The sequence below is a fragment of the Dama dama genome, chromosome 23 (genome assembly GCF_033118175.1).
Source record: "Dama dama isolate Ldn47 chromosome 23, ASM3311817v1, whole genome shotgun sequence".
Taxonomy (NCBI): Eukaryota; Metazoa; Chordata; class Mammalia; order Artiodactyla; family Cervidae; genus Dama; species Dama dama.
Window position 1 is genome coordinate 34,005,003 of NC_083703.1, and position 26,545 is coordinate 34,031,547.

The window sequence follows — 26,545 nt, forward strand, 5'->3', positions numbered from 1 at the left end:
GTCTACATTGGACTTCCCTAGTGCAGTGGATAAGAATCCATCTGCCAATGTAGGGAACACGGGTTTGATCCCTGGTCAGAGAAGATTCCACATGCCACAGAGCAATAAAGCCCTTGCACCACAACTACTGAAGCTCATGCACCCCAACGAGAGAGCAGCCCCTTCTCTCTGCAACTAGAGAAAGACCCAGCAAAGCCGCCCCCCTACCCCCCACAAAAAAAGAAATGTCTACGTAAATGACAACTTAGAATTTTCCTAATGAAATAGGGCCTGCCCAATCCCACAGTGGTGAAACCCATCAATCTCCAAACTCTACTAATGTGTACAGAGCTTCCGAGTGTTTCTCATTCAACATATTAGGACACCAAGGGCTACCACACGTTTGAGAAAATCCTCCAACATGACTGACAGGGACCAAAACAAATCACAGAGAATATTTAGAAAACCAAAAACAAAACAGAGCTTCAGAATAAGAGAAGATACTGTTCTATAAAGCAAGAACTGATTTCACTAAAAAATCAGAAAACTATGTCTATGTACATGTATAACCAACAGAAAAGTTGAAAGTATAGTTGAGAGAATCTCTCAAAAACCAAGGAAATGGAAAATAGGAAAGAAAAGAGAAGTATAGATAAAATGGTACTAAAAACTGCCTGGAAGAAAAATGCATATCATGCGCAAATGATCAGGGCTCAGGAAGAATCAGACTTCACCACAACAAGAGCTAGAAGACAGTGGACAAATGCCTTCAAACTATCAAGAGTAGCTTTATTCTTCCAATGAAGATTTGGAATGCATCATCAGCAAAAAACTGGGGAAAAGTAAGGCAATTATTAACTCCAGGAACAACAAAAAGTTGTACAAGACAGGAAATGTAATAATGGTATACTACATGGCTAAGCTGTGCATAATGATTACTTAGAATGTAAACGTGGCCTACTAATTTTAAAATGGTGACAAATACATTGGAAAGATGAAAAGGAAGAAAATGTGTGTGTTGATTCTGATGAAGGGCAGTGTAAAGGAGTTAGAACTTAATTTAATAATGAAAAATAATAAACCAATAAACAACAGTAAAAGAATGTTATTTAGAAATATGAAGGAATTATCATACAAAGTAAGCCAAAGACAAATATCGTATGATATCGCTTATATGTGGAGTCTTAAAACAAAGATATGAATGAACTTACTTACAAAACAGGAAGAGACTCACAGATATAGAAAACAAACTTAAATTTACCAAAGGGGAAAGGGAGGGAGGAAGGTTAAATTAGGAGTTTGGAATTAACATATACACACTACTATATATAAAATAGATAACCAATAACCAACAAGCATCTACTGTAAACACAGGGTATTACTGAGTACAAAATACTCAATATTTAGCAATACTGTATAAGGGGAAAGAATCTAGTTCCCTGAGCAGGGATTGAACCCAGGCCCCTGCATTGGGAGCATGGAGTCTTAGCCACTGGACCACCAGGGAGGTCCCAGGAATAGGTATGTATTTGTTTCATTAAATATGAAACAAGTTTTCCAGTTGTTGTTCAGTCACTACATCATGTCTGACTCTTTGACACCCCATGGACTACAGCACACCAGCCTTCCCTGTCCTTCACTATCTCCCGGAGCTTGCTCAAACTCATGTCCATTGAGTCAGTGATGCCATCCAACCATCTCATCCTCTGTCGTCCCCTTCTCCTCCTGCCCTCAGTCTTTCCCAGCATCAGGGTCTTTTCCAATGAAACAGTTCTTTGCATCTGGTGGCCAAAGTATTGGAGCTCCAACTTCAGCATCAGTCCTTTCAATGAATATTCAGGACTGATTTTCTTTAGGATTGACTGATTTGATCTCCTTGCTGTCCAAGGAACTCTCAAGAGTCTTCTCCAGCATGTCATAAAGAGTGGTTATATTCTCAGACCCATCCCCCAACTATTTAAAATTAATCTACAATCTAATCCAACCTAAATGCATCTATTATACATAAGTCATATTTTATAGGACTATTTCCAGGAGATAAATTTTAGGTTCCAAGCTGTAGGTAATTACTCCAGTTATCTATTGCTATATAACAAGTCTTTGAAACTGAGTAGCTTAGGGACTTCCCTGGTAGCCAGTGGTTAAGAATCTGACTTCCAGTGCGAGAGACATGGGTTTGATCCCTGGTTACGGAGCCAAGATCTCACATACAGTGGGGCAACTGAGCCCATGTACCGCAACTACTGAGTCTGAGGGCCTCAAAGAAACATCCCACATGATGCAATGAAGATGCAGTACAGCCAAAAATAAATACTTTTTTAAAAAGAAGTTGAGTAGCTTAAACAATAACCATTTTATTACATCTCATGATTTCATGGATCAGGAATTTGGGCAGGCCTCAGTTGGGTGATTCTTCTGCTCCAAGGGTGCCAACTGGGATTACTCACTGGTACTCAACTGTTGAGTGTGTTGGTCTGGACAGTTCAAGGTTCTTCCCTTGTCTGATGCCTGGGAGGGGATGGCTGGAAGGTTGGGATCAGTTGGGTCTATTGACTTTGACATGGTACTCTCACCGTAAGTGGTCTTCTCACATGGCATGTTAAAATTCCTCAAAAGTGTTTCAAGAGACCTAAGTGGAAACTATAAGACTTCTTCTCACCTAGTTTCAGAGAGCATGCAGTATCATACTTCTACCATCTTGTACTAGTTCCAAGTGAGTAAAAAGACCTACCAAGATTCACGAAGAGAGTGGGGACTTCCCTGGTGGTCCAGTGGTTAAGAATCTGCCTTGTAATGCAGGAGACTTGGGTTCAATCCCTGGTCTAGGAACTAAGATCCTGCATGCTGCAGGGCAACTAAGCCCACATGCCGCAACTAGAGAGTCTGTTCACCACAACAAAAGATCCCCATGATGCAACGAAGATCCTGAGTGCTGCCTGTAGACCTGAGGTCCCATGGAGGAGGGCATGGCAACCCACTCCAGTGTTCTTGCCCGAAGAATCCCATGGACAGAGGAGCCTGGTGGGCTACAGTCTATAGGATTGCACAGAGTCAGACATGATGGAACAACTTAGCACACATGCACAGCCAAATGAATAAGTAAATAGATAAAAAAGATTCAAGGAAAATGGCTGCACGAGATACAAGTAGGCATGGTTCACTAGAGCACCAGCTTTGGAGGCTGCCTTCCACAATGGGGATTTAATGCTCTAGATCTGTATACGTGAAATACCAGTCACATTTTCATAAGGAAAAAAATTATTGAGTCTCAAACTGTACTCTCAAGGAAACCTACTGTCTCACTGCTCACATTGAATAATGTTGATCTTTCATATATTTGGAAGAAAAACAGACGAATCATTTTTTAAAAATCAATCTTTTGTTTCCCTATGAAAATATTACTTAAACCCTATTGTTTGATATTCCTCACTTGTGTGACAGAACAATTTTTTGAAATATTTTGTTTTTGGGAATTCCCTGGTGGTCCAGGGATTAAAACGGTGCGTTTACTGCCAAGACCCAGGTTTAGTCCCCTCGAGGAACTATTAATAAGACCCTGCAAGCCACTTGGGGTGGCCATAAAACAAGAAAAAGAAACACTTTGTTTTTCACATAGCCTTTTTCTCCTTCCTGGTTCTGTGCGGAGTTAGGCTCTTGGTGCTCACTCGCCTAGAAGAAGTGTGTGCGTCAGATTCGAAAGCAGAAAGCTCTCACAGATACTTCCCTTTCTGGATTTTGTTTTCATAAAGCTTGAGCTTCCAGAATCTGTCATGCAGCAAGAGGAAAGAGGTGAGAGTTGAAAGGCAACTAAAGGATGCTGAACAGCAGAGCTTCCCAGAGCTTCCCAGCTTAGCCCTTCCACCCACCTCCTTTCTCTCCCCAGACCTGTGAAACCTCCGGAGTCACTTCTTTGTATCCTTTACTCCATGGAGCAGTCTGAAAATCACAGTTCTAGAACAATCATTGCTCAGATCTTCTGAGTTGGGGAACAACTGGGAATGGTGGAATCGAAGTTGAGGAACTTCAGGTACACAGACTCCCATGTTTCTCTTCTGTAGATTTTTTAAAATTAACTTATTTACTTTAATTGGAGCACAGAATTGATGCTTTTGAACTGTGGTGTTGGAGAAGACTCTTGAGAGTCCCTTGGACTACAAGGAGATCCAACAAGTCCATTCTAAAGGAGATCAGTCCTGGGTCTTCATTGGAAGGACTAATGTTGAGGCTGAAACTCCAATGCTTTGGTCACCTCATGCGAAGAGCTGACTCATTGGAAAAGATTCTGATGCTGGGAAAGATTGAGGGCAGGTGGAGAAGGGGACAGAGAATGAGATGGATGGAAGGCATCACTGACTTGGTGGACATGGGTTTGGGTAGACTCCAGGAGTTGGTGATGGACAGGGAGGCCTGGGGTGCTGCGGTTCATGGGGTCGCAAAGAGTTGGAGACGACTGAGCGACTGAACTGAACTGAACTAAATTGGAGGCTAATTACAACATTGTAGTGGTTTTTGCCATACATTGACATGAATCAGCCATGGTGTACATATGTACCCCATCCTGAACCCCCCTCCCACCTCTGAGATGAAGAAAACAGTGGAGTTACAGGTGACTAGAACTGTTTAAGCCTGGAAGTATGGAAGAATGTTGATGCTGATCATCAAAAACGGAGAGCTGAGTAGTTGCACTCAGTATTGGCAGGGAGTAATTTCGTCTTTGGAATACTAATAAATCTGAGGCTAAGGGAAAGCATCCTAAACAAGGTGGCCTGCACACAGCTGGAGAGATGGGAACATCACTCAGGTGAAAAGCTCAGGGCTGTAGAGAAGAGACACCAGCAGTTGTTAAAGAAGTGAGCTCCAACAGCAAAGAGCAGAAGACTGAGGACAGAACCTTAATGAGATCCTGCTACAAGGGCTGAAAACTGGTGACCCACTGGCTACAACAACCTCCTTCTTTGACTATCGCTTTCTTACTGAAAACGTTGTTCTCTAATATCATAGACTGTCAGAAACTGCCACCCAAAGTGACATCAGTAAGAAGAGAACATCTCACTCTTACCTAAGAGTCTAAGACACAGAGAGGTAGCCTCGACTGATTCTCAAGTCAGGTGCAGAGCTGTGGAAAGGGGGGTTTCTGGAGACAATACTCCACATCTATCTTAACTTTGTAGTTCCAAGGAAACAAGCCTTTTTGTGTCCACTTGTAGTCCAGATCTGATATCACACAGCACCGCTTTGTTGGAACCAATCAAAATACAGATTCATTTAAATTTACCTAAATTCCACACTTCCCCCACAGCTCTTTAACAACTCCATCCTTTTCTGTGTTTGGTGAGATGTTCCAAGATGCCTGAGGTTTGAACTCTTCCCCCTTTGCTGTCGATCAATAAACCTGAATCTGTAGACTCCGGATTCATTTCTGCAGGCATCATGATGATCAGGGGAGGACAGAGAACAACTGGAGACTCTCATAGTACACTCCTTTAGGATTGATTAGTTTGATCTCCTTGCTGTCCAGCAGACTCTCAAGAGTCTTCTCCAGTCAATCCTAAAGGAAATCAACCCTTAATATTCATTGGAAGGACTAAAGCTGAAGCTCTAATATTTTGGCCACTTGATGTGAAGAGCTGACTCATTGGAAAAGACCCTGATGCTGGGAGAGATTGAGGGCAGAAGGAGAAGGTAGCGACAGAGGATGAGATGGTTGGACAGCATTACTGATTCATTGCACATCAATTTAAGCAAACTTCAGGAGATAGTGAAGGACAGGGAAGGCTGGTGTGCTTCAGTCTGTGGGGTTGCAAAGCGTCCCACACGACTTAACGACTGAACAACAATAGTACACGCCTCTATTTTTTTTTTTTTAATTTTTTATTTTTGGCCACACTGCAGCAGCATGTTGGGTGGGATCTTAGTTTCTCTACGTGGGATGGAACCCCTGCCCCCCTGCATTGCAAGGCGGATTCTTAACTACCGGACCACTAGGTAAATCCTACACTCTTCTATTTTACAAACAAAAATTGGGGACTAGGTTTAGCGGTCCTAGTTGTCTTTGCAGTTTTTCGGTCTTCACACTCCAGACGTGGAGACTGATGAGTTCCACAGGATTGTTACGGAGTCATTGGGACCGTCAGTTCCCCGGAAGTCTTCTCCCACCTCACCCTACTGTTCCACATTTCTTCAGCACCTTCTAGTCCGCAGACGAAACTTCCTTTTTCTTATTCCTGTCCCCCAACCCCCTCTCTTAGGAATGAGCAACCGTTTGAACCCTAAGCCACGTCCCGCCCTTCATTCAAATCTTCCTTTTTCTGGCAAAGCGCTCTAAAAAGGTGGGCTAGAAATCAATGTATCTCCTGGCAAAGCGCTCTAAAAAGGTGGGCTAGAAATCAATGTATCTCCAGACTAAACAGAAAGGAAACACGTCCTAACAGGAATATAGTTTTTTACTTAAACTACAACGTGAAGCACTTTTAAGAAGGTCCCTTGTCCTCTAGAGAAAAGAACGTTAGGGAACCGGGCAACTCCGTGGAATCCTCGGCAGGGTCGATAGCTCACTCTGCGCTTGCGCGTCCGGTAACTTGGCCCTGCAACCCCGGCGTGGAGCGGCGGCGCCGCCGCGGATTGGTCACCGGGGCGCCGGGTTCTCCGCGCGTGCGCAGTTCACCATCCGTGCCGCCCATCCCGCTGCCCGTCCGCGGCCTTAGGAGTGGTCTGGCTGCAGCCGGCGAGCCGACAGCCGGGCAGGCCGAAGGTGGGCTCGGCCTGCTGTCTTCTAGGAAGAGGGGGCTTGCGTTCTCGGTCTCCGGGATCCCTCAGCCCAGCAACCTGCCCCGCCAGTCAAGGGAGAAGCTGAGGAGCCGCCGCTGTGCCGCCGCCATGGCTGCCATGATGGGTCGGAAGTGAGCCTGTGGGTGACCGTGCCGGCCCGGGCGCTGCCGCCCAGGTCCCGGCCGCCCCGCCGGGGAAACGCGACCCCTCGGACCGCGGGCCCTCGGCCTTCGGCACGCTAGCCCCCTCGGCCCGGTCTACTTCCTCCAAGACTGAGCGGCGGGGAGTGGGTCCCAGCCTCGGGCCCCGGCAGCCGGGAAGATGGCGGACCCGGCTGAGTGCAACATCAAAGTGATGTGTCGCTTCAGACCGCTCAACGAGTCCGAAGTGAACCGCGGCGATAAGTACATCGCCAAGTTTCAGGGAGAAGACACGGTCATGATCGCGGTGAGTGCCCCTGTCCCCACCCAGGCTCCCTCCTTCGGGCCCGGCCGCCCCGGGAGTTGAGAGAAGTGGGGAGTAAGCCTAGAGCGACCTTTGGGGCGCCCCACCTCCCCAGTGGGGTCCGACGACCCAGGGGAGGGACTCGGCGCCTCGTTGGGTGCTCCGGGGTTGCCCCACCCCGGTCTGCAGCGCCGGGGACGGGAGGCACCCGCCCTGGGTCCCGGGCACTCCCCTACCTGGGGCGCGGGTGGAGCCGTTGGGGAACCAGTTGAGTGCCCGTTCGCCGGCTTTCTGTGCGCCTGCAGGTTCTGATGTAGATGCAGTCGGTGTGTCGGGCCCCCTCCCCCTCAGATTTATCATTCATAAAATATGTCAGATCAGAGTTCGGCTGAGAACTTTGGGCTCTGCCTTACCGAACCTTAAATAGTAATGATATTTAGTCTTAAAAGAAGTCTTTAACTGTGCGTTAGACTGTCTTGTTTCCTCCGTGGGAGAAGGAAAACCGTAACAGTCGCAGTTATGCTGGTACCTTCAGTGTTCACCCAACCCGCTTTTGAGTTTACAGTTAGAAATGGCGAATCCAGGGCTGTAAAAAGTAGTTTTCTTTTGAAATGGGAGCGCTCGATTTTGTCTCATCCACCAGCGGATCTCGCCGATGAACGTTGGGTTAAATAAGTGCCCAGAGAGACTCACTGGGTTTTAATGGGTAGCACTCCGGAAGAGTGTTAACTTTTCGTGTGTATATCAAAGTATTATAAAAGCAGACTTTTAAAAAATATATAAAATTTGATCAGTAAACTTGTTAGTATCAGATTCCTACTTCTAGAATTAGAATCTGCCTTGAAAAATGACTGATAATCACAAGGATGTTGAGATAATGTCTTTTGTAATGTGAAGCATAACGTGAAAGGTCTTGAAAATAATTCCCAATTCAAGGAGATTAAAATGGAGAGTAAGATAACTGCCTACAGAACAGTGAACTCTGACAAAAAATTAAATTCATCTTTCTTGCTGCCATCTTTCTACATTGCTATCACGCTCCCCAATTTTAGTGTTAACTTTTTCGTCTTTCCATTTAGCATAAGTTTGAATATCTTAATATAGAAATGGGACAAATATCACAGGAGATGGAACATTGAAGGGTAGAAGCATTGACATGGAAGACAGAACTCAAGTTCCTTAGAATTTTTATGTGAAAGTTTCCAAGTTCAGCTCTAGAAGATCAATGTCATAGCTCCACATTGCTTGGGACGGTTTTGGCAAACAAGTCATTAGGTTCTTAATAACTGCCAGCTCTTACTCTGTGAAGACTGTCAGGCTGGTTCTTTGTTAACAAGTCCACAGAAAAACCTGTGCTATAAATGACATCATGGAGAGGCCAGAAAGTTATGCACGAAACTAATCATCCTTTTCCTCCAGGATGATCTATTTTACATGATTTCAGAAGATGCTCACTAGGCCTGGTTTGTTAGTTGGCCAACACTAGTAGGCTGTTGGTTTCTCATAGAATTGTTGTGATTACTCAGCCTCTGCAGTGGTTGACATAACCAAGCTATTTTCCTTTCAGATTTGTGTTAAGGCTGTCTTATTTCTTCAGATATTTTTTGTATGTGTGGATATTTACCCAAACCTATAGTATTGTCAAGATTTATTTGTTGTAATGGTAAGATTTAGGATTCACAAAATGTTTTACGGTTAGGTTAGAAGACAGCCTTCTGTTGCAGGCCAAATATGACATAAGATAGGAGGAAAGAGTTAAAAGAAAATAAACAATTACCACAGGAAGTACACATTTATTTTAGGTTGTTTCCTTTGGATAAAGTTATTTTAAGTTCTACTTAGGTTTCCTTAGTAATTAATTTAAGTGGTGATATTAAACATCATGGACAAGTAATTGAGTCATAAATCAGTAATGTAAGTTAGTTGGCCTTTAGATAAACTGGTAAGCATTTTAGTCGTTTTGGGTTTTTTGTTTGTTTAAGTACAAGCAGAAGGATATTACAACTGAGTGTGATATAGCTTTAGAAGATGTAAAGCAACATGTTTAGTTCATTATTTTCAGAAACCAATCTTCTGCATATAGAAGTCATTAATTACTCTGAGATTTCTTTAAAAAATTTTTTTAAGTGCATTCTTTAATTTTTTTTTTAAGTTGTCTGAGAATTTAACGGCAGCTAGAAGTGGAAATAGAAAACCTCTAGGTAAAGTCATCTCTTTTTTTTCCTTCATTTTACTGGATACTGACCCTGATTCAAAGTAAATAAATTAAGAAGGAATCGCTGCAGTGCAGCATCTAAAATAATTTGAAAACATTTTGTACTCAGCCTTCTGGTTAAATCAAAATTAAAAAAATAAGTGTTTTAGTTTAGAGTGTTACCAAATTGTAACTATAATCACTGCTCACAAAGAAGATAATTTTTTAGGATTCTGATTTTCATCTAAGTTCAGTTTCCAATATATTGTCCAAACTTTTTTCCTGTTACTCACGTAGTCAGTGATTTTAATGTGGTGTGACCCCATGGCCATGTAATCTTGCAGTGTTTTTCTGTGCTTAGCAGCCTTTGTACAGTTTTTTCTTTTTTTGGTAATTAAATGCTCAGTGAAGTGCTATACGTATCACATATTGAATGAAATAGAAATGCATTATTTTTTGAAGATCTTTGACAGTGATATGGTAAAACTATTTGCTTTAGATAAGCAAACTTGTGATCCACAAAAACTGGGGCACTAAGGAAACGCCTTCTGTAGTTCAAAGGAGCCAGCTGAAAACACCAAATAAAAGAAATCAATGAGAAAAGTTATTATTTGATCTGTTTACGCATCATAAAAGTGGAACATGCATACTTGCATCAAGTATCTTTACTAACTGTCATTTCTTATATAGTATACTGTAGAGGCCGCCAGAACCCAAAACGGACTGTTGTGGTTCATTGAAATTAGACCTAATTCTAACCTCCAGCACAGCACAGTTTCCCCTTTCAAATGAATGATGATTTGGTGTTCAATCCTGATTACCTTATATATGAAAATTGAAAAAAGGAGCCATCATAATATACCTTTACAGTTGGAGAATGTTAGCCCACAGTCAGTGTCTTAACTAAGGAAAATGTAATATGATGTAATCCCATGTGATCTGAAAATCACTATTCAGAATTCCAGAGAAAGACATATTCCTGCCAGAAGTGTGTCCTTTGTAACCAAATTTGGTGTTCAGCCTGGTCTGTGCAAATTCAGATAGGAACCACTCAACTTAAGAAATCTAAGGTAAATAAACATTCCTATTTGGTTTTGTCCCCTTGAAGCCTAAGTTAGATGTGAATACATCTTGTGAGTTGGAGTATCTTTGAAGATACACATTTTTAAAGGCTGCATGATGTATATTTCAAGACCAAGGGCCAAATTTTTTAAGATATGGATATCCAGATCATGAGTGTTTAATTTATTTGAAAGATTATTAGTTATGGGATGTACCTTTGTTATAGGCCATTAGAAATAGTTTTTATGTTTCACAAGTCTCATTTTTCATCCAGGAAGCCAGGATCACGTTTGCTTTATTTAAGAAAATTATAATTCAGTTTTGAAATTAAAGTAAGGCTATTTTGTCAACTTAATACTAAGCACTTCAGGGCTTCCCTGGTGGCTCAGTGGCAAAGAATCTGCCTGCCAATGCAGGAGACACAGTTTCGTTCCCTGGTCTGGGAAGATCCCACATGCTGCAGAGCCACTAAGCCTGTGCGCCGCAACTCTGCTCTAGAGCTGGGGGACCACGACTGCTGAGCCCACGCGCTGCGGCCGGCACTCCAGAGCCTGGGCTCTGAAGTAGGAGAAGCCACCGCGCTGAGAGGCCTGGGCACCACAGCTAGAGAAAAGCCCACGCAGCAGCCAAGACCCAGCACAGCCAAAAATAAAATAAATAATTAAAAAAAAAAAAAATACTAAGCACTTCAGTTAGTTTTGTATTTAACGTATAACTTCAGACACAACTTAGCCACTAAACCACCACTACCAACTTTAAAAAGTCACTCAGCTTTATTATTTTTATGTTTGCATGCTCATATTCTTAATCTAATACAGTGGTAGTTTGCATATTTGGTGTTAGGTGTGATGCCTGAGTAAACAGCTGCATAAAGTATCAGCTTTTGAGGCAGACTTTATATTACCTGTTATTTTTGGCATATCTCTTTCTAAATGTTTATAAGCAATTTTTTTTAGTTTATGTAAAAATGAAGATAGGACTTCAGTGGTGTTTGTTCTTTTTATTGTTTAAATGTTTATGTTAATAAAATATCATTTGCCTTATTTTGGAGGGATGCCGTTGTCATACTGTTACCTAACTTCTACTGATTAACTTGTTTCTTCAAGCAAAATTAGAATTATTCGTGAATTCGCTAATGGTGGAGGCTGTCTCTGTTTAAATTCAGTTAACATTACTGATCACTTATATTCAGTCCTCGTATATAAATGCTTAGCTTAGTGTTCAAGAATTTATCCAGCCTTATCCTCTGTTATTCTTTGTAGCCTACTCTCACACTAATTAAATGTCATTTCTAAAATTGTGTTACCCATATATAATAGCTCATACCATGGCATTGTTTGGTCACTAAGTCATGTCTGACTCTTTGCAGCCCCATGGACTACAGCATGCCAGGATTCCCTGTTCTTCACTATCTGCTGGACTCTTTGCTCAGACTCTTGTCCATTGAATCAGTGATGCCATCCAGCTGTCTCATCCTCTGTTTTCTTCTGCTCCTGCCTTCAATCTTTCCCAACATCAGGGTCTTTTCCAATGAGTTGCTCTTTGCATCAGGTGGCCAGAGTATTGGAGCTTCAGCATCAGTTCTCATACCTTATAGATACTAAATAAATGTTTGCTGAGTAAATGAAGAGAGAAAAATACTTTTTTTTTTTGATAGAACAAAATATAAATATAGTTTATTTCTGTTATTTTATACTTGTGTTTTCAGAATTATCATGAATACATCTTGTGCCATCAGTGAAATAGTAGGTTGTCTTTTATTAGCCACACCTGTAGATTTGAATGTCAGTGTCTTGGAATCTTAGCAGAAGGACACTTTATGTGTGTTGTAGCCAAAGAATAATCAGACATTGAGAAGCCTACATTTAATTGATGCCAAAGTGAGGTCATCTGAGTATATCCTTCAGGAATGCTTTCAGCTGCAGAGAGAAAACAAACTAATGGTGGTTTAAATAAATAAGAGGTTATTTTTCTCACATAGGAAGTCTGCATATGGGCCTTTACTTCTTGCTGATTCTGTTACCCTCTGTCATCCTTAGTTACTGACTTTTCATCCTCATATGTGTCTTGTTTGCAAGATGGATGCTCCAGTTCCAGACATTCATCCCAGAAAGAAGAAAGGGCAGCTTTGGCTGAGGTGATTCTCGGATACCTCCCAGCAGACTGTCACTTCATAGTGTCTAGACCTGGGTCATGTGGCCAGTAGTTACAAGGAGACTTGGGTAGCAAGTGGTTAGCTTCCAGCCTGTCTGGCAGGAGGCCAGAGGGGAATTGGGAATGGCTTTGGCCTTTAGGGGCTGTTTGTGTCATTGTTAGTGTTATTCCAAGCTTTGGGGAGGGGAAATGTGGGGTATAGTTTCTAAAAACTATGATCTTTTTTAGCTAAGACCCTAGGCAGTATTCTACAAGGTTAAGGCTTTTTTCTGGGTCATGATTGTTTATTTTGGGGCCCAGCTCCCTTCCTTTACTTTAGAAGAGACTAGAGAGCTGGCACACACTTACTTTCAGTGCTGAGAACCCTCATGTTCCCTCTCTCGTCTTTAGATGCTTACTTTCTCTCTCAGATTACTAATTGTTCCTGCCAGCTTTTAAACTTGCTCAGATCTTGCCCATCATAAAGCATAGCTTTCTTTGAGCCACAGCTAGATTTCTGTTCAGTTACCTCCTGTTCTTTTTTCACCTCTTTCCAATCTGATCTTTGTCACTGGAGTCTTTTCAATTTTGCCTTGACCTCTCCACTATGTATGAGACAGTCACCTCCTCCTTGAAAATGCTTCCTTGACTTGCATGGATAGTATGCTCTTTGATTTTCATTTCATGCCTCTGGCTCCTTCCCAAGCTGTGTCACCTGTGCTCAAATTGTGTCCTCCAGGTCCTTTAAGGGACCCACAAAATCAAAACTATTAAAAATAATGTTAAACTGTTAGTTGCCTTTTTAACCATGTTGACATTTGATTTGTGCATCCTTGCACTTGAGATTGAACAACATCCTTTGGTTTCTTGATACTCCAAGTTCCTTTCAACCTCAGGATCCTTAAGCGTCTTGTTCCCAATGCCTGGAGTACTTCCCCACACTCACTCTCCCTCATGAGTAAATTGATGAGACTGACAGTTGGTGTTCTCTTTATTCTTCGGTTCGTTAACATCTCTTCTCCAGAGTGATTCTCTGCTGTTCTCCTGTCTTTCCGAGTCTCAGGTTCTCCCCTAAGTGCCGTCATAGCCCTTCTGAAGCACCCTGTTGTGCAGGATGGAATTCCAGTCACTTAATTATTTGTCTGATATCTGCCCCACTCTTATTTCCACTAAAGCAGAGAGTGAATCTGTCATGGTCATCCTTCTAGTGTGATGTCCAGCATAACTGGCATTCCATAAATACTTAAATAAATGTGGTTGAAATGCTGTTGCACTACACTGAAAAGCTGAATGGAATAATGGAAGGAAACCTGAACTGAAAGGAGACTTGAGATTGAATTTTAATTTTGTCGTTTACAACTTTTGGACCTTTCACAATTCTAATTCCTTATCTACAGGATGAGTTAGTGTTGAAAATAGAGTCTGTATCTGCCAGAAAAGATACTCATTAAGTAAAAATCACCCAACAGTATGAGTGCCCACCATAGTAACACTTAATTTCAGTGCTGGGCCTTGGAAATACAACAAGACTAAAACAGACATACTTGGTTTTGTGGAGTTTATTGTAGTGGGTTTGTTCCTGGGCCCTAAGTAAGGACTTTTCCAGAAAGGTTCTAAGTGATGTGTAGTAGGTATCCTATTTTGAAGGTTAAATATATGGTGATGTCTTTAAAGGAGCTTAGAAATGTCTGTTCACATTTAATTTGTGTAGTTGAAACTTTTGTTTCTGTTTTTTAGTCCAAGCCTTATGCATTTGACCGGGTGTTCCAGTCAAATACATCTCAAGAGCAAGTATATAATGACTGTGCAAAGAAGATCGTTAAAGGTAAATATGTTATACCTTCTAAGTCATCCCAGCAGTAAGTCCAATTTTGTTTGTGATCTCTTCCATTTGCTCAGCTTTCTTTTTTTTCATTTTACCTTCCCTTTCTTTTTAGTTAGTTGCAAAAATTCAAATAATAAAAAGGTCAAATATAGTTAAACCCTATTGCTCAAATTTCATGAAATTTATGTGCAATGCTTATTGAAGGGTGTTATGAGAATTACAATGTTGTACACATATCCTTGAAATATGCAGTTCTAGTAAATATTCCCAAGAGAGTTTCTAAGGTAGCTGTTATAGAAATACAGCAGCATGAGAATGAAGACAAAATTACTAGACAAGTTTCTATAAAGTAATAGGAAATGGCAGCCTGTCATTCTCCCGTTCCAGTGTTATTCCTTCCCCGGGGACTTGCCCTGTAGTCAAATGAGAGACCCTTGAGGAATTCACCAGAGGGGGAGAAAAATGTGTACATTCCCATTAATACCATTAACCTATGCTAAGATATTTTCTAAAAACAGAATCTTAGAGCTGAGAGGGTGTTGTGATTACCTGGATTTATTAATACTTCCAGTTAGTGCAGAAAGGTATCAAAAGAATCTGATGATTAAATAACTGTTGCTTTGTGAAGTGATTTCTTTCACGCTTTGACAGCTCTAATTGTTGAAAAATACTTCTCAGAGTGAGGCAGCATCTGTCTTGTATTGTTCACTGAGCTAGTGGGGTTGGAATTCAGTATCAAGTGGTTAGGTTAGGATTAAGTAGGAACACAGACATTTCATCTAGTAACAGGAGGAAACAGACTTTATGGGTAGAAGTAAGTCCATACCTGTCATGGAAGAAAAATGTTCGTTTCATATTAATTCCATTTTGTCTCTGATACAGTGAACAGAATTGTTAACAGAAAGGGGGGATGGGGGAGGAAGTGTGAGGAAAAGGTATGAAGTCATCTAGCAGTGTGGAAGTGAATGGATTAGGGAGATGTGGCAAGATTGCCAGGCAGCATTCAGAGCGCACTTGAGGTTAGCTGCCAGAGAGTTGAGTTTACCCCGTTGTGTTTTGCCAGAAAGTACTCAAGAAGGAGAGGAGGGCAGGAGATGTAGTCAGGAGGGTGATGCTCATGGTGAACTGTGGAATCTAAGCTGGCTGAGTGGGAGAAGGATGCAGGTTGCTAGGGAAGGGGGTGATTTATTATGGGACAGTGAAAAAAGGTGGTGAGATTACTCTGTTATAGTCTCAGAGTTGTCAAAGGTTTGTTGAAATCAGGGTAATAGAAAGAGTAAAAGGAAGTGAATAGTTGATGCTTGGAAGGCAGTGCAATTAGTAATGAAAGGAGTGTGACCATGGACTTGGTGTCTAAAGGAGAAAAGGATAAGATCGTGGAGAAAAGTAGGGTAAGGATCTGAGAGGCCAGGCTGTCATCTAGTACATGGACATCTAGTAATGGGATCACTCACTACTTGTACATGAAACCACCAAGGGTTACAGCAGGAATGGGATCTGTGTGAGATGATAGACAGGAGGGAGAATTAACTGGTGATTCTGTAAACAATTGCAAGAAAGAGGAAAGGGCAGCATCATCTTTTGTTGTAAGCATCAAATAGTTTTTCAGATGGATCTGTCAGGGACGCAGTTATGCTACGTTCTTTGATTTTGGTGTAGTTTTGTCATCAGTACAGCGTAAGATTACTTTAGTTTTTTTAATAATATAAAATTATTGATTCATGAATTCACGGGCAATTTAAATGTATGAATCGTTTTCATATCTGCTCCAGCCAGCATTAGACCCACTTGAGTATTGTAGATTTTAAAATGTGCGTGCAAGCCTTTAAAGTGCAGATTCTATTCTGTCATTTTAGCTCATAATCCTATTTTGAGTTTTGTTTTTACAGTTATCTTACTAGGGATCTAAATTGGCTATCAGCCTATTTTGATAAGTCTGTTACAGTGTCAAAGGTATTGAAGGCATTTTTTTTTTTTTAAGGTCATTAAACACACTGGAGTTTGGAAAGTATTACTGTGAATCATTTAAAAGTGCTTAATGGACCATGGTCCTTAGCTTAATCTTCTAAAAATGGAATATGGCTGTTGGCGGTTATTTAATCACACTGGGTATTTAACCAACTTAAGATTCTCTTACCTGTACATTTGTCTAGTTCTTAGCTTGGCAACATATCCTCAAGAATATGATGGAAATCTTGCATCCTTTTGTGAAATCATGGTGCGTGACTGGTTTTTCCTCATGTACTAGCTGAGTGACCAAACAGTAAGTGAGATTAGTTCAGCCATAGTTTTTCCTTAGTGAAATTTTGGTATATTTGTCTGCGGTTCCCAGAATCCATCGTTTTTCACTTTTTGAAAATGAGTTATCTTCTTTTACCTCCATTCTCTGACTTTTGTGAAATGTTTGTCCTTGGGATGTAATTCTCTTAGAAACTTGAGCTCATTTAAAACCATTCTTTGACCATCCTACCCACCTCCATCCCAAACTCCCTCTTAGAAGTGTTTTTTCTGTTCATTTTGCAGATGATGTTGTAGAAAGTGGTAATACGTCATTTATGACATAATTATCTCTTTTAGGCACTGCAGGTCTACTCATTCATTATTCTTCTGAACATTTAAAAGCTCTCTTTAGGGCCTTAGTTTTTGTTTGTTTAAAATTCGCTTATCCTGGGCTTTACCTTTCTCATATTGTTCTCGTGATTTTATCTCTTTTGTACATTCTCAGTTGTATAGTCTCTTAACAAGAGGCCCATACCTACTTTCTCAGAACTCTGTGGTCTGTTGTCCTGACATCTAGGGTACTTGTTTCTACTACTTTTTACTCTATTTCATTACTATTTACAACTCTAAGATGACTTCATTCTTTTTTTTTTTTTGACTCTGTCCTTTTCCTCAACATTCTGATCCCTTTTACTTTTTACCTTTTACAGAAGATTTCTGCTTTACTGTTTGAAACTGACCGAGTTCTGAGTGGCACTTCCCTTCTTAGCAATGTGATTAAGAGCACAGGCTTTGAAATCAGACAAACTGAGATTGAAGTCTGGGCTTTGCCACTTTTTAGCTTTTTGACTTGTGGCAAGTCACCCAAGCTTTCCAAGTCTTCATTTCCTCCATAATAAGTGTAGTGTAAGGATTTAAAAAGCTAAAGGTCTTCACTCAGGACCTGGTATGAAGTAAATAATATAACAGATAGCAACTGCTGTTCATTTCCTTTATCCTCTAAGAAAGGAAATTACTTTCTTAGTTCACTCAGCCACAACTGAACTTAGGATAATTCATAACCTATATAGATAACTTTCACTCTATAAAATTAGATTTCAAGCAACTGTTAAAATAGAAGGTTTCCGTCTCTCTCTCCCTGTGCCAGCTTTGTAATTTATAGAAAGATATCATGGGGCTGTGACATTTTCCTTTTATCTTCACCCAGAAATTCTACCACTTTGGAGGAGCCTGGTTGTAGTAGCTGGTAGGACTTGTCCTGGACAAGATACAAGTGAGGTGGAATTTCTAATAAATACATAGATTTAAGAAGAGTGACAAGGTAGGGGAGAATGATGAGGTGTGAGGACAGAAAATCAATTAAATCATGGCAGGTTGGACTTGTGACACTCACTGGCACACAGATCAAGTAGAGGGCCATGGTTAGAAACTGGTAGACAGGGATCGACACAATGATGGGTGAGCTGGTGTTTGTCCTAAGATGTGGACTCGAGGAGCAAGCTGCCAGGTGTGAGGTAAGGGCAGCTCGTGTTCTCTGGGTCCCTGAGCGTCCACCAGGGTTGCGTTGTTTCATAAATTTCTGTACCGGTATTTAGCTTACGTATAGGGCTATAACCTTTTCCTTTTTGTAGATTCATTAGATAATTTTTTTTTTCTTTTGAACATGGTTTATTCACTTGTATTCTCTTGAATTCTGAACCTGAATGATGTCTACTAATTGGTTTCCCTGGTGTAAAGTAGTCATTTATTCAGCATTTGCTGTTTGCCAGGCATCTTACCAGGTCTCCTCAGATTCCCTAGTTTCCCACCATAGCTTCCTGCCCTGGACTGTCCGCCACTGTATCCATCTTAATTTTTCCAGATGTAGCCTGCCATGTGTTTATTTTGGTTCTTCTGTTCCTTGAGAATGCAGTGTGGTAGCTAAGAGAGCATGTCTTTGGAGCCAAGACTGTCTGGGATGCCTCCCAGTGCTACCTTATTAGCTGTGGAACTATAGGCTACAGTTTCTCAGTTTTCTCATCTGTAAAATGGGAATAAAATAGTGCCTTGCATAGAGTTTTGTGAGGATTAAATACATTAATAAATGAAAGATTATTAGAGGCTCAGGGCTTCCCTAGTGGCTCAGTGGTAAAGAATCCACCTGCCAATGCAGGAGTTGCAAATTCTGTCCTTGGGGCGGGAAGATGCCCTGGAAGAAGGAAATGGCAACCCACTCCAATATTCTCGGCTGGGAAATCCCACGAACAGAAGCATAGTGGACTACAGTCCATGGGTGGCAAAGAGTTAGGCATGATTTAATGACTGAACAGCATAGAGCCTGACACATAATGCTTTCAAATGTTAGCAGTAATAATTTTATATGATGACTTCTAATTCTCATAGCCTTAGCCTGAGCAGACATTTTTGCTGATGAGAAAGCTGAAGTTCAGAGAAATTAAGTGACTTTTACGAGGTGGTAAGCTATTGCCTGACTTTCTAAGTATGTTTCTCTTGTTTACAAAGTATGAAAGTATTATTTGTCCATAGTTCCACCTCCGTCTATTTCTCATAAGAAAGGCAAAAGTATAGAGGGGCGGGACTCTTTAGAAAGATGAGAGAGATTCTGTGTTTTAGTGTTAATAATAATCATTCAACAAGTATTTGAGTTCATCCTAAGTGCCAGGCACTGTGCTAGGAGTTAAACACAGCCCTGGCCTCAAGGATTTTACAGGCTCATGAGGAAGACAGTGGTCAGTATTATGATAAAATGCAGGTGCTACGGGAACACAGAGGGTGGGACTCTTACCCATATTCGTTTGGAGGTGGCTTGTGGAATTGCATTGGAGGAAGAAGTAAAGCCTAAGCTAGTCTCAAGGGTGCACAGGAATAGGAAGGAGAGTGAGTTGTGCCCTCCAAACAGAGATGCCTGTAGGCTAAGACTGTCCACATGTGGAAAGGATCGCCTGTGTTGAGGGAAGACATCGCCTGTGTTGTGGTATGACTATGATGTTGAACCATCTGAAATTTATCAAATTCAGCCATTTTTACCAATAAAAACAGTGTGAGGGGAAGGATAATGGGAGATAGAGCTGAAAAGGCAAACAAGAGCCAGTTCCAAAGGTGCCTAATTTTATTGCTTATAGATGCATACTCTCTGGGGTTTTCAAAGAGAAGAGTATTATTTATGTTTGTTTGTTCAAGGTCTGTACTTTTAAAATATTCATTGTATGTAAATTTTACCTCTGAAGAACAAAACTGCGAAACATTGAGTTCTAGCCAGTGGTGTACGTGTGCTGGAGTATTTAGATGGAAATGTACTGAAGTCTCTGAAATGCATTTAATAAATGGGTGGATAGATACATGATTAAGACAAACAGTAAAATGATAAAATGTTACTGATAGAATCTTAGTACTGATTAGAGGGTTGTTCACTGTAAAATTCATTGTTTTTCTGTATGTTTACACTTTTTTTATGAAAAACATTGACAAATCACTCTAGAAAGCAAAAGTCAGGAATGAATTTGGAGGTAGGCAAGAAGGGATTATTTTTCTAATTGATAACACTGTTATTACTTTAATGATAGCCTGGTGCCTCTATAAATCAGCTAATCCTGGTTCTATCCCTTGCTCCCAGGACAGAGCCTAGATTATAGTTTGCAGTAAATATTTGAAGATTGACTATTCCATAATCTCTGTTATCATATAAAAATTTTAAGCTTTGCTTAAAGTCCCAAATACAAACATATTGCATAAATTTATTATCCTACAAGCCTTCATGTAATGTGTTTCACCCAACACATGTACTTTTAATATCATATAGACATACGCTGTTTATATGATCTTAGGGAAATCATTTATTCATTCATCTACCAGTATTTATTAAGTAGTTATTGTGGCAGTTGCTAGGTAATTGGATCATAGCATGGATGAACCTTCATGTATAGATCGAATAAAATTTTGGAGTTTATCTTTAGATTTTGTATGATTGATGAAAAAATCTTTTGCAGAGGGTGTGATACTGATATATGGAGATCAGTTATATATAAAAGAAGTAGATTGGAAAGGGTCTAGTGCTTCTTTTTTACCCCAGACGATTTCATCTTCAGAATTACTAACAGAAATACTGCAATCTTAATCTGTTTTAAATGTAATTCCTGAAACTATTTTGCTTCTCTTCATGAAACTGAATGAAAGTTTCAAATGTTTGAGATCTCTTAAAATCTTCCCAGAGAAGTAAGTACTAATACCTTCTTTTTCTTATAAATAAATAGCTCTATAGCAAATCTATTAATCTAGTTAGTCGTGACCAGTGTTGGCACTTTTTTTCCTTTTCTTTTTTCTTTTTATAAATAGTCAACTTAAAAAAAGACAAGAATTTTTGCTTGCTTATTACAAATTTATTTTCCACTGTTACCATCTGCTGTTTCCAGCAGAGCCCTCAGTTTGTACTTTGGCTTCCTCTAAAATAGTACATGATTTTATAGTACCTTTCTTTTTACGAAAACAAGGAAAAACAACTTTAAAAGTCCTCAACAAACTGAATCCCCAAAACTGGAAACCAAAAGTCACCTTGCTCACTCACATTCCACCACCACCCCTTAGCCTAGTAAAAGAAGCTACTTAAATGTTAATGGTAGGTCTTGGGGTACACAAAGGGCTAGAAAAAAATTTGTGTGGTGTTTTTTTTTTTTTTTAATTCCATGGAAACTCTGATAGTTGATTTTGAGATGGGACTGAGTTTGTTATACTTTGTATAAGGAGGAATATTGTGGATTTCTGCTTAACCACCAGTAGGCCACCAATCAGTCTTCCTTCTAAAAGCTAGTTCATATCTGTACATAAACTGGAAGAGCATTTTTTTTCCTTTTAGGTCATGTAAAGCTGTAGAATACTGTTGCATTGACATCTAAGATGTACATTGATTGACAGGAGAGATGATTATAAGCAATGGAATTTAAAATTTGTTTCTTACTGACAACAGACAGTAACTTGGGCTAAAGAGAAAGGAATTCCCTAGGTGAATCCTCAGTGAGAAAATTACTATTATATATTCTTACTAATTTCCTTTAATGGTCTTGCTTAAGGAAAAAAAGCCTCCTGGTGTATTAAATCTTTTATTTTCTCATAGATGTACTTGAAGGCTACAATGGAACTATATTTGCATATGGACAAACATCCTCTGGGAAGACACACACAATGGAGGTAATGTTTTTTAAACAGTATTTGGATGTAGTTTGCAGCACATACAGTGTATTCATTCATTATTTGTGACATTTTATCATGCTTAAACAGCTTTATTTACTCTTTACTGCTTTGTCTCATACAAATTATATACGAAAAACATGGTTAGAATCTAATCAGTTCCTGGCTTTGAATAGAAATTTTATATATGAAATCATATGGAGCTTTGTTTTATCCACATAACAGCAAAATTGTGAATGTCTTAGAATTAAGAATTCTCTGTCACCTTATAATGGGGAATTTTGAAATTTTTAATGTTTGTGTGTTTTCAGTTCTATTTGGAGCACTTAGATTTTTTCCTTCTCTCTTTGGTCATGTCTGTGCATCTGCCTCATTTCCCAACCCCTAGCCAGATACCTAGCCCTCTTCTCTGATAAGAAAGCTCTAAAATTATCAGAGCTGCTACTAATAATGAATGTAAACCTGCTCAAGCTTTGCTTCTAGAAAACAGCCTATAAGCTGCCTCTGCTACAGAGTGTCTGCTTTTATCATTTATCTGAGCATTCTACATATGTAAAGTAAATGACTGCTTATTTTGAAGTCACTCATGTTATTTTCATCATGTTAAAGTCAGGTAACAAAGACATTCTTAGCACTTGGATGAATTTGACTTGAAGTAGATAGAATGATGCAGATTTAAATGGTGAGCAACTCACAAACATTTTCCTGGAATGTGCTCATTCACAAATTGCATCATCTGACTCTAATGATTAAAGAAAAGGCTATGATCAGTTGGTAACTGTATGATTAGCGTACATTATTTATGTGTAACTTACCAAAATATGTAACAGTTGATTGGGGTTTTTTAGGTATTTGTACAGCCACATTTTTTCACCAAAAAAAATAGCAACAATTAGAATTCCTATCCTCTCTTGACTGTGAATTGTAAATTAAAAGTTTTGATTTTTAATTTGTTTGTTACAGTTTATTTAGGAACTCTAGTTTTGTTTTCTGTTTAGGGTAAACTTCATGATCCAGAAGGCATGGGAATTATTCCAAGAATAGTGCAAGATATTTTTAATTATATTTACTCCATGGATGAAAATTTGGAATTTCATATTAAGGTAAAATCACTGGGGAAAGGTGATATTTTATTTTATACCTAGAATAATTTTGTTCAATATTTTTCCTTTAAGAAGTATTTTAAAAATTACTGGCAGGTGTAGTTGAAAGATTGTTAGAATTAGTAAACTCAGACCCTTCCTCTGACATAGTAAAGGAGTAAGCCAAGTCTTTCTTGCCTTAGCTGCCTCCTCTTTAAGATAAAGGAGTTTGTTTTGCTACAAAGCTCAAAAGTTCTGACTAATTAGACCTAATGAGTCTAATTTTAGATGAAGATAATTAGTGGAAAATGCACTTTAGTTACATAAAGAGTTGAGTGATTTTAAGGCTTCCCATTAGAATATGAGCTGTAGCTGACTTGGCACTGGCACTGGTACCTGGCACTCAGGCTGGAATAAATATTTGATGAATAAGTAAATAAATTACTTTGTGATTTTAAGTGGTTGGTTTTATTCCCCCCTTTATTTCTTCTGCCCTTTAGGTTTCATATTTTGAAATTTATTTGGATAAGATAAGGGACCTGTTAGATGGTAAGTTAAATTCTTGCTCTTTGATGTTACTGTTTTTAGTTGTAAATGTGATACCATTTCTTAATAACCTATATGAAACTGACTTGAATTATAGGAAACATTGAAAAATGTTTCTTTCAAAGTTTAATTGAACCCCTGTTGACTTATTTAAAGCATGTATTTGTGGGCACTTCATAGGTAGTAACTAGACGATTGGACGGGAGGTCCAGAGCCTGAGTCCTGTGCTCTTGTCTTCTCTCAGCTGCCAGACACATTGTCCTTGGCAGACCACAGAACCAGTCTGACTTAGTGCTCTTCTTTTCAAAATATGAGCTGCAGAGGCTGGCCTGGAACTAAAATTCCATGTCTCTATATAAGTCTACTTCTATAGGCTTTTGCTTTTGCAGTGATATTTTCATGTTTTTTTAAGTTCATTGTTCTTAGGCTGCATGGGAAGAGAAACAAGAAACAATTGAATTAACTATTTCACAGTCAGTGTTAGCAGTTAGGAAAATGTTAATGCTATTTATTTTTCTTTCTCAGTTTCAAAGACCAATCTTTCAGTTCATGAAGATAAAAATCGAGTTCCTTATGTCAAGGTAGGTATAATTCAGAATGTTTAGAAAAGCCCTATAATATTTTTTAAAGGGTGGTGACATTCTTTAAAATTTATTTTACAGGGATGTACAGAGCGTTTTGTATGTAGTCCAGATGAAGTTATGGACACCATAGATGAAGGAAAATCTAACAGACACGTAGCAGTTACAAGTAAGTGGCATATTTAGTAATACTAGTTAAGGTATAAACTGCTTTTAAAGTTGATTTTTCTTTTTTTTTTCCATTTATTTTTATTAGTTGGAGGCTAATTACTTTACAATATTGTAGGGGTTTTTCTTAGATGAAATAATGCTTTAGAAATTATTAGTAAGGGAAAGCCTTGTTTGTTGATATTTGGTTGTGTGATTTCTTTGTAGATATGAATGAACATAGCTCTAGGAGTCACAGTATATTTCTTATTAATGTAAAACAAGAGAACACGCAAACGGAACAAAAGCTGAGTGGAAAACTTTATCTGGTGGATTTAGCTGGTAGTGAAAAGGTAAAATCTTTATATTCCGATGGAAGCATTTTTAATGAACATAGCTCAGATTTGGGCTTATGTATTTTCATTGTTAAATCTTAAAAAAGTGTATCAAACTGGGTTTGGTAGTATTTTTGAGAGATATAAGCATTTATGCCAGTGTTTCATCATTGCAAATTACTGTCATTTAGGCCATAATCCAATTCTGCCGATAAGTGTTATCCTTGACGTATATGTATGCTTTATGGATAATGTGTTGAATTTATGTCATTAAGAATTTTACTAGGTATCTGTCCTTTTCCCAATTTTTGGTGTCTATTGTATTCACACTGGCAATGGCCTCCCTCTAAAAACTGTCCAGTAGTTACTCCTTTGGATTTCGCTGTACTCCTTTGGGAGGATTGCTGCTGCTGCTAAGTCACGTCAGTCGTGTTTAATTATTGTAGTCCTATACAGTCTGATTCTGATTTTTGTCAAAATCAAAATAAGTTCAGATGTCTTAATACTGACCTGTGTGACCTTTTTTTGTTGTTTGTTCTGCTGATTTTTTTTCTGATTGAAATAACATACCTGCTCCCTTCTACACAAAAATCTTAGACACATCCTTCAAAGTCTCTCTCTAATTTTGCAAATACTGAGAAGCTGCTTCTTTAGGAATCATTGCTGACATATTTGTCTGTTATCTTTAAGTATTTTACATTTTTTTTAATAGAAGCAAGTTTGCTTATATAAAATTGATACATGTAAATTCAGTCTCTCTCTAACCATCACAACATCAACATTGTGCTTTAGTAAACTTTTTAGTTTCATTTTCCCACTGCATCAAAGGGGGTTAACAAATTAGTTAAGCTGTCAATACAAATCTACATGTAAATTGGTTGATTTCATGAGCACACCTAAAAATAAAATTTGGTATCTCCTTAATCCCATTTTTATCATGTAAAAAAGACCAAGGTCTCAGAAAACTCATACTTGATAAATACTGATAGCTTAAAGTAAATACTGGGGCTTCCCTTGTGGCTCAGCTGGTAAAGAATCTGCCTGCAATGTGGGAGACGTAGGTTCAATCCCTGGGTGGGGAAGATCCCCTGGAGAAGGAAAAGGCTACCCACTCCAGTATTCTGGCCTGGAGAATTCCATGGCCTGTATGGCCCATGGGGTTGCAAAGAGTCGGACATGGCTGAGTCACTTTCACTACTACTACTAGAGTAAATACTTGACAAACAAAGTCTTGAAGCTTTCCCTTTTCTTTTTACTAGTTATTGATGATCTCTGAACATTTTAGAAAATTAGAATCACTGAAACATAATTTTGTTTCATTCTTTTGCAATCTTATGTATAGGTTAGTAAAACTGGTGCTGAAGGTGCTGTGCTGGATGAAGCTAAGAACATCAACAAGTCCCTTTCTGCTCTTGGAAATGTCATTTCTGCTTTGGCTGAGGGCAGTGTGAGTACACTTGTTTTCTATTTCCCTGTTATCTAATGGGGAGTTAAACACAGATAACATACATATGTGTAGATGTGAGTGAGAGGGATTCACTGAATGAATAGGTGTGAATAAGTTGTCTTTTAAGGATTTATTTTATAATATTAGTGTGTATATCCTAATTCCCATTTTAATACTACTACATATTTTATTACTGAGAAACCCATTTGTCTTCTTTGGTTTTTTGTTTGTTTTTGTATGTAGACATATGTTCCATATCGCGATAGTAAAATGACGAGAATCCTTCAAGATTCCTTAGGTGGGAACTGTAGAACCACTATTGTAATTTGCTGCTCTCCTTCATCGTACAATGAATCTGAAACAAAATCTACACTCCTGTTTGGTCAGAGGTTTGTTTTTGTTAAGAAAATATAAAGTCTAAATGTAGATAGGCATTTCATTTATTAAATCTAGGAAAGTTTCAGGATAGATATATTCAAATCAGTGTGTATTATTAGTGTGCTAGAAAACATTAAGGTTAAGTGTTAACTTGAGTCAGGTTTATGTGAGAAGCTTCAGTTCAGCATTAAAGAAAACAAAACATTTGAATCAGATAATAAAG

At 39.2% G+C, this 26,545-nt stretch overlaps 1 protein-coding gene across 5 annotated transcripts in view; it reads left to right on the forward strand.

The window, feature by feature from the left end:
• The first annotated feature begins 6,653 nt into the window (after window positions 1-6,653).
• KIF5B (kinesin family member 5B) overlaps window positions 6,654-26,545 on the forward strand; it is a 46,678-nt gene continuing 26,786 nt past the window's right edge. For 4 of the 5 annotated variants that reach the window (XM_061126329.1, XM_061126328.1, XM_061126327.1 and 1 more), the window contains exons 1-10: window positions 6,655-7,194; window positions 14,318-14,405; window positions 21,733-21,806; window positions 22,805-22,909; window positions 23,389-23,437; window positions 23,960-24,015; window positions 24,097-24,184; window positions 24,391-24,515; window positions 25,840-25,944; window positions 26,188-26,333. In XM_061126329.1, the coding sequence (XP_060982312.1) occupies window positions 7,069-7,194; window positions 14,318-14,405; window positions 21,733-21,806; window positions 22,805-22,909; window positions 23,389-23,437; window positions 23,960-24,015; window positions 24,097-24,184; window positions 24,391-24,515; window positions 25,840-25,944; window positions 26,188-26,333 (962 nt within the window). In that variant the 5' untranslated portion in view covers window positions 6,655-7,068. Of the gene's footprint in view, window positions 7,195-14,317; window positions 14,406-21,732; window positions 21,807-22,804; window positions 22,910-23,388; window positions 23,438-23,959; window positions 24,016-24,096; window positions 24,185-24,390; window positions 24,516-25,839; window positions 25,945-26,187; window positions 26,334-26,545 lie in introns of all 5 variants that reach the window. The other variant, XM_061126330.1, reaches the window with a different exon arrangement.